General features: G+C 38.9%; 1 protein-coding gene across 1 annotated transcript in view; it reads right to left on the bottom strand.

Moving 5' to 3' along the window:
* The window catches only part of Nf1 (neurofibromin 1), a 244,887-nt gene that overhangs the window by 15,660 nt on the left and 215,689 nt on the right, over positions 1-13,538 (bottom strand). The window contains 6 exon segments of the mRNA XM_059271304.1: positions 421-543; positions 4,613-4,770; positions 7,688-7,823; positions 8,698-8,829; positions 10,325-10,451; positions 12,951-13,091. Coding sequence (XP_059127287.1) covers positions 421-543; positions 4,613-4,770; positions 7,688-7,823; positions 8,698-8,829; positions 10,325-10,451; positions 12,951-13,091 — 817 coding nt within the window.

Raw genomic sequence — 13,538 nt, 5'->3', positions numbered from 1 at the left:
AGACCTCAAATTTGTGATCCTCCTGCCTCTGCCCCTTCAACATATTTCACTGGCCAATTACTTTTAGAGATACAGAGAACTTATCTTTGGAACAAGAGTACATGTTTCTGTCGAGCAGTGGTGGCGCACGTCTTTAATCCCAGCACTTGGGAGGCAGAGGCAGGCAGATCTCTGTGAGTTCGAGGCCAGCCTGGTCTACAGAGTGAGTTTCAGGACAGCCAGGACTGTTACACAGAGAAACCTGTCTTGAAAAACAAAACAAACAAACAAACAAAACAAACAAACAAACAAACAAACAAACAGAGTACATGTTTCTATATTGTGGCCTAAACATCATAAGGACTGCTGGAATGAATGTGCCTTCTCTGTACTCTTCACTGTTTGCACTGATCTAGATTACTTATCAGCTTTGTTTCTCACCCATTTCATAATCAGTTTCTGCCACTCTTCTCATTTTGGGGGGCGTTGTGATCCCTGATTCCATTTCTTGTCTTTTAGGAGCCTTTGTGTCCGATATCAAGTGATCAAAACTTTTTCTTGTTCCTATAAACAAAAGTTATAAAAGTTCATTAACCACAGTGTCTACAAATAGTAATATTCTAATAATTTAAGCTTTCATTTAAGGGTCCAAAGCAAGCTGAAAACATTCCTTTTCAAGGGTCTGGCCAACAGCTTTCCAGGAAAGGAGGATCTTTACTGGTCCAAAGAGCTTCAGATTATATCTACTATCCTGAGGGTATACTAGACTCCACCAAGAAGAGCAAATATTGGTAACAAAGACAGAGTAGATTTTGGTCAGTGAAAACTATAGAAAAATCTGAACACCCTCTTCAGGGAGATTAAGCTGGTTGTCAAGAAATAGTCACTACGAAAGAACAATTTCCATAACAAGTAAAAATTAAAGTTTGACATTAATTGTTCAAGATATGCATGCTCAGAAGTACTAAAAATTAGATATACAAGGAGACACTTCAAAAGTGCAGCAAGCAATCCTGTCTCACACTTGGCCTTGAGCTCCCCAGTCATGTACACTGGTATTTAAATGTCTTCCTCTTATTTAAAGTACAAGTATTTATAACACATTATGTGGAATTGATCTATCTTTGCTCTTCACACTGAGAGAATGTCTCTTGGTGCAGTTCTAAGAAAGAGTGTGGGGCTGAGTATGTAGCTCAGTGGTGGAGTACTTGTCTAGCAAGTGTAGGACCTTGTTTAATGCCCAGAAACACACACACAGGAAAAGAAAAAAGTTTGTAATGCATACCTTAAATGAATTCATTTTAAAAGCCAGACTTGAAGCCATTACAAAATCTGACAAGTGATTATTTGACAAATACAATGTTCTGACCTCATGTACTAAGACTAATAAATAACCACAAATCACAAATATCAAGGCCAAATCATCTAGAACAATCTAGCCCAGTCTCTTCCTTTTGTGCAAATGGAAGAAGCCATGAGTGGTTAACTGGTTAGCCTGAGGTCACACTGCTAAGGATCCTGCACAGACCAGGCTACAAACTCCACTTTCCTGAAACCCATTAGTGCTTTCTAGAATGCTTGGAGTTACACAGTCACTCTACTGATTTTGGCCTACTTTCTCTTTTCTTTTACTTATGCTAGCTCCTGGGTGATTTCCTTCTCTTCCTACAGCTCAATTATCTAACTCTTCAAATATTTATCAGTTTGCTTCTGTTTGTTTTTTTGAGACAGAATCTCTCTATTATGTAGCTCTGGTTGTCTCTCACAGAGTTCCTAATTGCTGGAATTAAAGGTGTACTGGCTTTTATCAGTTCTTTAAGGTGAACACACAAAACACCTTTCTTTTGGCTTTGACTATATGGTTCACTGCTGCTCTCCATGGCTGCCCAATGTGCAACAGGAAAGCAGGCCTCCTGCTCCTTAGTGCCCACCAGTCTCTGGTGACCATCATTCTATCCTTAACACTTACGGGAACCATATTTTATCTTTCATGTGAGTGACATCATGTAGGACTTGTTTTTGTGCCTGGCTTATTTAACACAGTAATCTCTAACTCTACCCATGTTGTCACAAATGACAGTATTTCATATTTATGGCTATTATTTGTAGATCTGAATTTAAAACTATGCTTTCTTTATCTATTCATTATCAGCTGGACAGTGATGTTGTTCTGTTTTCTTTGCTGTTGTAAAGGATCCTGCAATCCACACAGAATGCAGCTGTCTCTTCCACACACTGATCTGATTTCCTTTGAAGAGATATCTAGTAGTGGAAAATGGTAGTTCCAGCCCAGTCAGCTAAGTGCTGTTTAATTTTTATTTTACTTATCGACAGGTCCACTACATAGCCGTGCTAGCCTGAAGCATGTTCTGTGGCCTAGGCTGGCCTCTGCTTGTGCTCCTTCCTCCTCCACTGCACAAGAGTCTCGGGCAGCACAATCACGCCGGACTGAAGCCAGAAACCTAGGCCATCTTTGACAGTGTTCTCTCTTCCCACCCGATTCATCAGTGAGGCATGAACTCTTTTCTTTCCATTCTCCTTTGAAAATACACCTCACATTGGACTCTATTTTTCCAGTGGTTCTGCCTTAGCGTGAGCTGGCACTGTTTTTTTTTTTCCCTCTTAGATTGCAGAATCAATCTTATAAATGAAAAAGACCTTTCTCCACACTGCTATCAGGAAAATGCCCCCTCCCCAAATACATTTTGTTCCTTAATTCAAGGTCTCTCTGTTGGATGTATGATATGATACATCTCTCATCATGGCAGGCTCTTTGTTGTTGTGTGAGACAGTATCTCTCTACAAAGCCCTGACTGTTCTGTAATTCAGTGTAGATGTGCACCCCTGCCTCCAAGTGCTGGGATTAAAACTGAGCCAGCATGCCTAGCCACGGCAGAGTTTTCAGGGCCATGATGCCCTTCTCCAGCCTCATTTCCTGTGGACTTTCCTCGAACACTGGTCTACTGCCAGGCGCTCTCCCATTCTCCCCAGCCGCCACACTTCCTCTCTTGAACGCACGCCTTTCCTTATCAGTCTGCCTGGCTACTATGTATTCCATCTTAAATCTGCTCAAATTTTACCTCTTAATTTCCTAAGATTCTTTGTTTCTTCATCAAAATATTATCAGTTTAATGTCACCTGACATATACTACTGTTATCAGCTGATTTTAAGTCATAGCTAACAAAGAATAATCCCTTCTTTGAAGGACAGAGACCCTATCCTTTCTACCTAGAACACAGTTTGAAGGAATTTAATACCACATTTTCTCTGAGGTTAATTTTTCACTTACAACTTCCTTGGTATAAAAATCCATAATTACAAAACACAAAGTAACCAGGAAACTCCTGCCATTACTGACAAAGGATTAGCAGAAAGGAACTCAAATAGAACTCAAATCTATGTAACAATGACTGACATTTGTTATTTCTCCTTTTAACATTTACCAGAAGGTTATTTGCGTTATACTTCGTTGTCTGCTCACCAGTTTCCTTATGAACACAAACGTTTTCACAATATTATCTCAAGATACTAAGTATGTTTGCATGGATAACTGAAATCCACATTCACATTAATGATCACTGATTATACACTCCAATAGATGTAAGTGACAATGAAAATGGCAGCCAGTGAAAAGCAAACACTGCCTCCCACTTGCTCTGTGGGTCAGTGAAGGTTCTCTTTCAGGAATTCACTTCTCAGTTACCGGACAGGAGAGAACTCGCACTGTATATCCACTTCCCATAGGAATGTTCATAGACCTGAGCAATGTTAACTGTTAAGAATCATGGCTGGCAAGATGGCTCAGTAGGTAAAGGCACTTGTCTTAGGGTCTGACAACCTGACTTCAATGTTCAGAATATCTAGGTGGAAGGAGAGATCTCACAACACAAGGCTGTCCTCTCCTCTCCACCTGTGTCTGCACACACAAACATGAATTTCTTATTAATTAAAAAAGTATCTTGCTTTTTTGTTGTTTCAAAGAAAATATGGTTGACTGTTTTCATCTCTTAGTGATATGTTCTGTTTTCAAAATGATAATTTAGGGAAAGTTACTCTTATAGACCCCTAGTACATCAATGCTTCCCTTCTTCTAGGTATCTAATGACTCTTAAACTGTTTTTTGCTGCTCAAAAAACAAAAGCCACGGTACTTAAAAATAGAAAACTAAAACACAGAAATAAAAACCAAATTAAAAGTCATCCTAAAGTTTCATTCTCAAAGATACAGCTAATTTATCAAAATTAAACTCCCTTATAAAAGCCATACAAGGGCTGGGGAGATGGCTCAATGGTTAAAAGTACTTGCCACTCTTCCAGAGGACCCTGGTTCAGTTCCCAGCAAGCACAGGAAGCTCACAAATGTCTGTAACTTCAGTTCCAAGAAATATGATACTCTTCTGGCAACTATGGGCACCAGGCACATATGTGGTACACACCCATACAAATGTAGGCAAAATACTCACACACATTAAGTAAATAAATAAAATTAAAGTCACAAAAGATTTTGTTACATCAAAATAGTAAATGTTGGCAATCTAAATAGTTTCAAAATAATTCCAAGAGAGAAAGTAGCTAAACCATTTTTCACAGTAACAATAATGTAAAAATTTATACAAAATTAAGATAAACTAACCAAGCAATTTCTTTGTGTTGGCTTGAGAAGGCTGCCCCATGTCCAAGCTCATGGATTTCCTGGCTCGGGGACTGGTCTGGCCTACCGATGGGTAGGTAGCTGCAAGGTATCCTTCTGAACCTTTGGGAGAGGACCATGGCTGGTTCTCCTTTAGTGTCCTGAGAGATTTAAACAATTTAGAAGAAGTAATTAACAAGAAGATGACAAATATAACTACTGTTCACTCATTCCTAAAGCTATTCTATTTCCTAATGATGGCAATAATAAATTAATTTGAAAACTGCACAACCCCCATTCCCCCCAACCCCCACCCCCCCACCACACAGGGTTTCTCTGTGTAGTTTTGGTGCCTGTCCTAGATCTTTCTGTGTAGACCAGGCTGGCCTGGAACTCAGAGATCTGCTTGGCTCTGTCTCCCAAGTGCTGGGATTAAATTTTTTTTAATCCTTCTGCCTTAGTTTCCAGAATGCTAGCATTACAGGTATGTATCATTACAGCTGGCTCTTAGAGTACACAACTCCTAATGTATCCCCAGAAGTATCAATGTTACATAGGAAGAGCTATATACTGTATAGTTTTGTTAATTTTTTCCCTCTGCAGTACAGGGATTGAATCCCGAACCTCACATATGCATGGCAAGTGTTCTAAACCCTAACTTACTTATATATTGATTGATTGAGCTAGGGTCTCAGGCTGGCCTGGAACTCACTATGAAGCCAAGGATGACACTAAACTTCTGGTCTTCCCAAGTGCTGAGGTGACAGGTGTTTGCTACCACAGTCAGTTTTCTGCAGTAGTGGTGACTGAACTCAGGGCTTTATGCATATTAGAAAAGAATTCTCTACTAACTCAGCTACATCTCTAGCCTCTATTTTATTTGTTTTTGAAACAGGGACTTATGTAGCCAAGGCTGGCCTCAAACTCTCTACATAGCTAAGGATGACCTTGAATTCCTGATCCTCCTGCCTATAGGGAGTGACAGGCATTTGCCACCACATATGGCAACAAACTTTTCAATTTAACAAATAAAAATTGTCTATTTCTTCTGTGTGCAAAATGTTTTAAAAAATGTACACACATAGAATGCCTAAAATATGCTAATTTAGGACATGTATTACCCTATACATTTGTCATTTATTGTGGTGAGAACACTTAACATCTTTTACCTTAGCACTTTTCAAATATATAATAAATACATGTCATTAATTGATGTTGAATAATATATCTATTGAATTTACTGCATTGAATCTTATTCTTTTCTTTCTTTCCTTCCTTCCTTTTTTCCCTTCTGGTTTTTTGAGACAGGGTTTCTTTGTGTAACAGCCCTGGCTGTCCTTGAATTCACTGAGATCTGCCTGCTTCTGCCTCTGGGATTAAAGGCATGTACCACCACCACCCAGCTTGCATTGAATTTTATAATCATGGAAAATAAAAGTCTAAATAAGCAATTGTATTATTGCACCATTTAAATATCGGTAATATTGCTGGGCAGTGGTGGTGCACGCCCTTTAATCCCAGCACTTGGGAAGCAGAGCCAGGTGGAACTCTGTGAGTTCGAGGCCAGCCTGGTCTACTGAACGAGATCCAGGACAGGCACCAAAACTACACAGAGAAACCCTGTCTCAAAAAACCAAAAAAAAAAAAAAAAAAAAAAAAATCGGCAATATTAAGTTTGAGAATTAAGCTTTCCCAAATACAGGCTTTCCCAAATACAGGCAACTAAGTTACTTTTTCCTTTCCATAACTAAAAGAAGGGTTGAAGAAATAAACTCATGGGAATGACTGAAGAAATAAGGCTACTAAACACTGTGTCTATCAGGAAAACTTGCATGCATTGCTGAAGTCTCAGTCAAGTGCTGAGGAGGTCTTCTTACAATCAAAAAGGAAGGTCTTAGTAAGTTTAATGACATGACCTCTCAAAGATTACTTTCCTATGTTCAACACTGTATCCAAATGTTAAAGATATTTTTGTTTAATCCACATTACAGAATAATCCCCCAAAGATAGCAGTTATACTGGGGAATAAAAAACCTACACAAAGCCACGTATAATAGTAGACAATTTTATGATTCTATCATATAAACCTATATTACAGAAGTTGGGTATGGTGGTGAATGCCTTTAATCCCAGCACTTGGGGGAGGCAGATCTCTGTGAGTTCAAGGTCAGCCTACTCTACACACTGAGTTCCAGACCAGTCAGGGACACATAGCCAGACCTTGTATCAAAGTAACAACAGTAAAACTACACTATAGAAAGGTTTTTAATGTTAATGACATTTGTAAACAGTGCATGCAAATGTTTTTATCAATCTATATCACTTTTAAAAAAGACTTTATTTACTTCATGTGTATGCGAGTTTTGCCTGTATGTATATTTGCCATGTGTGTGCCCCACAGTGGTCAAAAGAGGGTGTCAGATCCTCTGGAACTTCAGCTACAGATGGCTGTGAGCAACCATGTGGGTTCTGGGAACTGAACCCAGGTCCTCCACAAGAATACAAGTGCTGGACTGGAGAGATGGCTCAGAGGTTAGGAGCACTGGCTGTTCTTCCAGAGGTCCTGAGTTTAATTCCCAGCAACCACATGGTGGCTCACAACCATATGTAATGAGATCTGGTGTCCTCTTTTGGCCTGCAGTTACAAATGTAGGCAGAACACCGTTTATGCAATAAACAAATAAATCTAAAAGATGAAAAAAAATACAAGAGCTTTAAACCACTGAGTCAACTCTTATGCCCCATATAACTTAGTTTTTAGACATGCAATGATTTCAGGTTAGTTTTTTCTCCAGGTCCTTTTCTGCAACCAAACCTTTCAAGATGGTATTTCTTCATTATTCAAGTGTCTGCGTTTAAAGAGGTGAACTAATGATAATATCAGAACAGACTAGAATAACTTTAATACTGCCCATATAAACTAGCATGCATCTGCAGAGGAAGCTTTCACTTCTACACCTGAGAGACCGTCCTCAGTTGCCACTCTGCTCCCTTCTAGATTACTTTGCTGCTAGTCTCTATCATGTGACAATTGAAGGCTGACTATAATTATGTAATTATGATACCATGTCCACTTACCTATAGCTAGGGTCACTATGATGGATAGGATATGTATCCATAGGAACATTTTCCATTGAAATATCAGTAAGAAGAAGGGACTTCCTATGCTTGAGGCTACAGCGACTTCGAACCTCTTCGGACACTGTGAGCAGAGCTAATAGGAAAAGGAAAAGCACATAAAAAACACTGTGAAAAACACGTGTGACCTACAACAGGATTCATTTCTTCCAAACTTAAGAGGTTATTACTACTACATGTACACATAAAAAGCCTTGGAGACTGTGAGACTGAAGTGTATAAACATGCAGGATAGACTTATCCTCAAGAGTTTGCAGTCTGCATAAACTGAAACACACAAAGAAATTTGATAAACACCTTACTTTCTCAAGCACTTGATCGCCTATTTGGTTTCAATAATCACAAAAAGCAGGCAGAGCATGTATCTGAAATGCACTGATAAAAATATTCTGGGATGTAAAATAGTTTGTTCAAGGTTGTATGCTTGAAACAAAATAATTGGCAAAAAATGGAAATTTGCTAAAGTGAGAATAGCATCTTCCATCAAACCACATCAAACTACATTGTTTGAGTAGAATACAGTAAATATTAGATAAGACAGAGTTATTCAGTTCAGTGAATGGTGGTGATGGGACAGACATCCCAGGTAAAATAGCACAAAGAATGAATATTAAAGAGGCAGAAAGCCCAGTAGGAGACAGCAAGTAGATTGGTTTGAAATAGCCTGTCCATTTGGAAAGGCTATAAAAAGAGATGCTCATGAAATTTAGATCGAGGATAGAATAGAGGGCTATGAAGGCCTGGGATGATAGGCTGAGGCAATTCAATTTTAGGACATTTCAGATATTCTTTTATAATCAAAAATGTTTTGGCAAAACTGTGAATAAACTGTGAATGCTCTATTTGGCCAAAGATCTAGCTGCCAAGACCCAAAGCTAGGCATGGGAACCTTTTGGTGATCCTAAGACAATGATACAGTTAGACTAATTTTGTCAATTTTGTGCTTTTACCTGCTAAGTAAGCCACACTCTGTGTATTCACCTCAAATTTGTCACAATTTCTATGTTTGTTAACAAGAGTTAGTAGTGTATGCAAAATTCTGACTGTTCTTGCAACAATGGCAGGTGAAGGATGCCTGTACCCTATAAAAAGAAAACAAACAAATAACAAGTTAACTTAGTCCATGAACAAATGCTTGAGCTCTTATGCTGTGACAAGTAACTCTACCACAAAAGGAGAATTTCTGCCTCCAAGAATAGCCAAAGGTCAATAGTTTGACCTTTGTGAAGGTCAAACATGAAAATGTGAAGTTAATTATACATAAGATTACGTATCCCACACATGTAGAAGAGGCTGTTCCCTGGAACCCTAAAGGAGAGGGTGTTAGGAAAGATGATGGCATTATTGATTTTTCATTTCCTAAAGAAGCACAGAGGTTAGAAATAAACACAAACAAAACTAAGCATTAGCATTCCCCTTGAGACTTCATCTGACATAAGGGCTCTACTACTTCCAAAGTGTTTCACGAGGCTGGAGCAACGGCTCAGCAGTTAAGAGCACTGGTTGCTCTTACAGAGGGTCAGAGTGTGGCTCGGAAGACCCACAGAGTGGCTCACAAATCACCTATACTTTCAGTTCCAGGGGTCCAGTATGTCCTGTGGCCACTTCAGGTAACAAACTTTCAGGTGTTACACACACATGCACAAAGGCAAAACACTCAAAACACTCATACACATAAAATAAAAATAAATCTTTAAAAATTATTTCTTCTTTTTCTTTTTTCTTCCTTGTTTGGTTTGGGTTTGTTTGTTTGTTTTTGTCTTTTGATTTTTGAGACAGGGCCTCACTATGTAGCTCTGAACTAGGCTGGCCTTGAACTCAAGAGATCTACCTGGTTCTGTCTCCCAATTGCTGGGATTAAAGGTGTGGACCATCATGCCTAGCTTAACACATATTTATTTATTTTATAGAAAACTGCCCACCTGAATAGAGCATGGCTACGGAGCTATGAAGTTGGCAATGAGCAGCTAAAGCTAGGTAAGAAAGTGACTTAGCTCTAGTCTAGTGGAGATGGTTGGCTATCAAGACAGCAATGAAATCTGCAAGAGAGCGCAGTACCAGAATGGTACACAGTACATAGTACTATGAGTACTTGTACACAGTACAAGAGTGCTGATAGAGAACATGCTAGAAACAAGTCGAAGAGTACCTACGATCCTATCTGAACATCAATGCACACTAAACTGGAAATTCCTTTTAATCCTTGGCAATGCTGGAGACTGAACCCAACCTTGGACAAGGGTTAATCCCTAAGCCTTTTGTGATTAAATCTGTACAATAACATTCTGTAATATACATATATGAAATAACACAAATATTCAGTGTACTATTAATCAATAACATAGTAATTAAGTGCTCAGTATTTAGGAATTTTACTTTCTCTTTTAAGATCTGATATGAAAATTAGGTTCTAATTAAATACTTACTAATTCAAACAACTCATGCAGATATACTTTTCATTTTAGAGTAAAACATATAGGTTAGATTACATCAATTTATCTCAGTAATCAATTCCTTTTAGTTATTTCTGGCTTCTCAATACTACTTCATGAAACGTCCTGACAAAGGAATCTTTACCTTTTAAGAGGTGTCCAACTAGTGCAAAGTTAAAGTTAGAGTTGAAGTTGAGTCCGACAAAGTGATCCATTTGCTTGCAGTGCCACTCCAGAGGATTGCGGATCGCCATAAAGACTTCTTCTGGACTCTATTAAAAACAACCAGGGGTATATAGTTGATGGAGTTCACGCAGAAATTTCCTTTTTCATTTTCCAGGACTAGAACCCCACATCTACTGAGCTATCTATATTCCTGGCTCAGACACTTTGTTTAAAAACTTACTTTTTTGTTTGCATTGAACAGCTATGATGCACTAAGTAATTCTTTGTTTCAGAGAAATTTTTAGTTAACAGGAACTCCCACGAAAATATTTAGGGTACTATAAATGTAAGATAGTCTAAAAGATAAGTAGTAAGATAGTGGAAAACTCAAATTGCTTTGATTTACAACACATGATTTGTGTGTGTGTGTGTGTGTGTGTGTGTGTGTGTGTGTGTGTGTGTGTTGGGGTGTGCTAGGGATAGAACCCAGGGCCTCATGTATTCTAGGCAAGCACTCTACCACTGAGCTACATCTGCAGGCCCACAATATACAGTTTTGAGCTACTGTTTTATTTATTTTTTTGATCTTGGTTTTTGGAAATGGAATCCCATCTATCCCAGGCTGGCCTTGAACCTGCTATGTAGCAAAGGCTGGCTAACACCTTCTGTCTATACCTCTCAAGTGCTAAGACTATAGCCATCAGCCAAAATGCCCAGCTACTTTTGACTGATAATTGCTATCAAACTCACACAGAGACTCACTATGTTGCCTATGTAGGTTAAAACTTCTGCTTTAACCTCTCAAGTAGCAGGACCTAGAGGCATGCACTATTACTCTGACTCTACCATCCCAGAGAATATTCTGGTGATCTCAATAAAGCTTTATTAACTCTGATTCCCTAGTACTTTGAGGCCCTGGCATCAAGATCAGTCCCTCCTGTGATGTTCCAGAAGTGAAAATGTCAAGGCAGGAGCTGAAGAGACGGCTCAGTGGTTAAGGGTGCTTGCTGCCAAGTTGGATCACCTGAGTTCTAGCCTTGGAAGCCACATGGTAGGAGAGATGGCTCCCACAAGTTGTCCTCTGACCTCCACAAATACTGTGACATGCACTTACCCCAACAAACATGTAAGCACATGTGAAAGAAAGAAAATGGCAAGACAGTTGCTTTACAAATAGCCAATAGCTAGCCACTACTGGAAACCACCATTATCTTCAGACAACTCCAGAATAGAACAATGTAGTTAGTAAAGAACTAGCTCAGAACCAGACATAGTCCAGTACCTAAGTTCTTTACTCCTGCCCCTTTGGTGAAGAGGTCTGACTCATCAACTTCGAGGTGTCTTCTACCTCTCATTTTGTTCCCACACTTCCCAGACCTCCAGCTCTTCTGGGTCTATACCACATTATATGCACTGAACAAGTACTGCAGACCAGGCATCTTCATACTTGGGTCATGCTCTGTTTCCCTACAGCTCAGTTCATTTCATTTCATTTCAGGGACATTTCAAACACAAATGTATGCACATGTACACACACATTCTCTTTTCAAAAGAATCTTCTCTTTTCTCTTAGGCTCTTTCCATTTTTCTCCAAAACAAACATAATTTTGCACTGGCTTTGAAACAATATTTTTCATTTATTTAGTGCATACATGCTTCTACTATGTCACTATGTAAGTCCTGGGAACTGAAGTCAGGTTGTCAGGCTCAGTGTTAAGTACTTCACCTTGCTAAGCCACTCCCTAGCCAATTTTATACTGTTTAATTTTATCCTCTATACTCTGAGCCAAAATTCAACCTCTTATCTAGGTTAATAAATGTGAAGGAGGCCACTAATGGTATACTTTAAAGTGAGATTAGGCAAAGGGGGAAAGAAAACTAATAAAATTAAGTATCCAAAACTTCTCTTTAGATTCTCCAACTTTCTTATCTGTTACTAATTGTACAGATTTTTATGAAGTATAATTTTTCAATAAAAGTAAGCTTTATTATTGAATAACTGAAAAATAAAGTCTCATATATACACATATATGTGTATATATATACACACATATATGTATGTATGTATGTATGTATGTATATATATATATATAATAAATAGGGACAGAGAATGAAAATCAGTAATAATGAATGCACAGAGCTTGCTGTGATAGCTATTATTATTTCTCAGTACTATTTTAAAATGAAGAAAAATTATATTTCCTTATTTTATGTTCGTAAGTGTTTTGCTTCCATGTATGGATATATGCAGTGCCCAAGGAGGCCACAAAGGGCAATGGATTTCTGGGACTGGAGTTAGAGATGGTTGTGAGCCACCAGTGGATGCTGGGAAGAACAGTCAGTGCTCCCAACTGCTGAGCCATCTTTCCAGCCCTACTTATTACTATTCTAATCACTAAGAGCAGGGCATATTGTTCTTGGCTATTTCTATATTGGAACTATGGATTAAGTAGTTTTTAGTGACCTACTAAGGAACTATACTTATAATAAGATGCATTAAATTCATGTTTAGATTATGGACCACTTTCATTTCTAAAGAACTCTAGAAGAGAAGGAAAAGAAGACTCACTGTGAGCAATGCAGAACTCAGAGGAATGCCTACTCACCTTGTCATTGAATATCCGGAGACTATCTAAGGTGTGCAGGTTTTGTTCCAGAAGTGCAGTGCCTGCTGAATACAAGTTGACTTCATCCAACTGCAGCACAGCCACAGCAACCCAGAAGAGGGCTTTGTGCAGTGGGGAGTCCTGGTCAAGGAGACACTCCAGGTTAGTGTGGCAAACTAAGCAATCATCTCTTCCTGCATTCTGCAACATCAACAAAGCAGGTTACCTCACCTAATTTCTGGGTTTTTTCTCCTTTGGGGAACATGATCCCCTCCATGTGTCTAATGAAAAATACCATCAACTAGGCTTAGAGCCTGAGCTTCCTCTGGGATTTCCTCCAATTCTGGATGCTGACTCTTCTGCAGTAGTCACTGACACCTGCCATTTTTTTTGTTACCACTGCAGACCGTTCATCTACAGACTACCCTTCCTTCAGCCTGCAGTTCCTTCCTTCTCTGATCTACTGTGCACTCTGGGCCACCTGTGTCCTGCAGTTATCATACTAGGAAATGATAATTTCCAAACTCCTTTCTGAAGACTATTGAATAGTAGATTAATGCTATTCGATCTTTACAATTTTCTCTATTG

Source organism: Peromyscus eremicus, chromosome 8a, assembly GCF_949786415.1.
Source record: "Peromyscus eremicus chromosome 8a, PerEre_H2_v1, whole genome shotgun sequence".
In the NCBI taxonomy this organism is placed as follows: Eukaryota; Metazoa; Chordata; class Mammalia; order Rodentia; family Cricetidae; genus Peromyscus; species Peromyscus eremicus.
The sequence above is the reverse complement of the archived record's forward strand: the minus strand, read 5'-3'. Positions and strand labels throughout refer to the sequence as shown.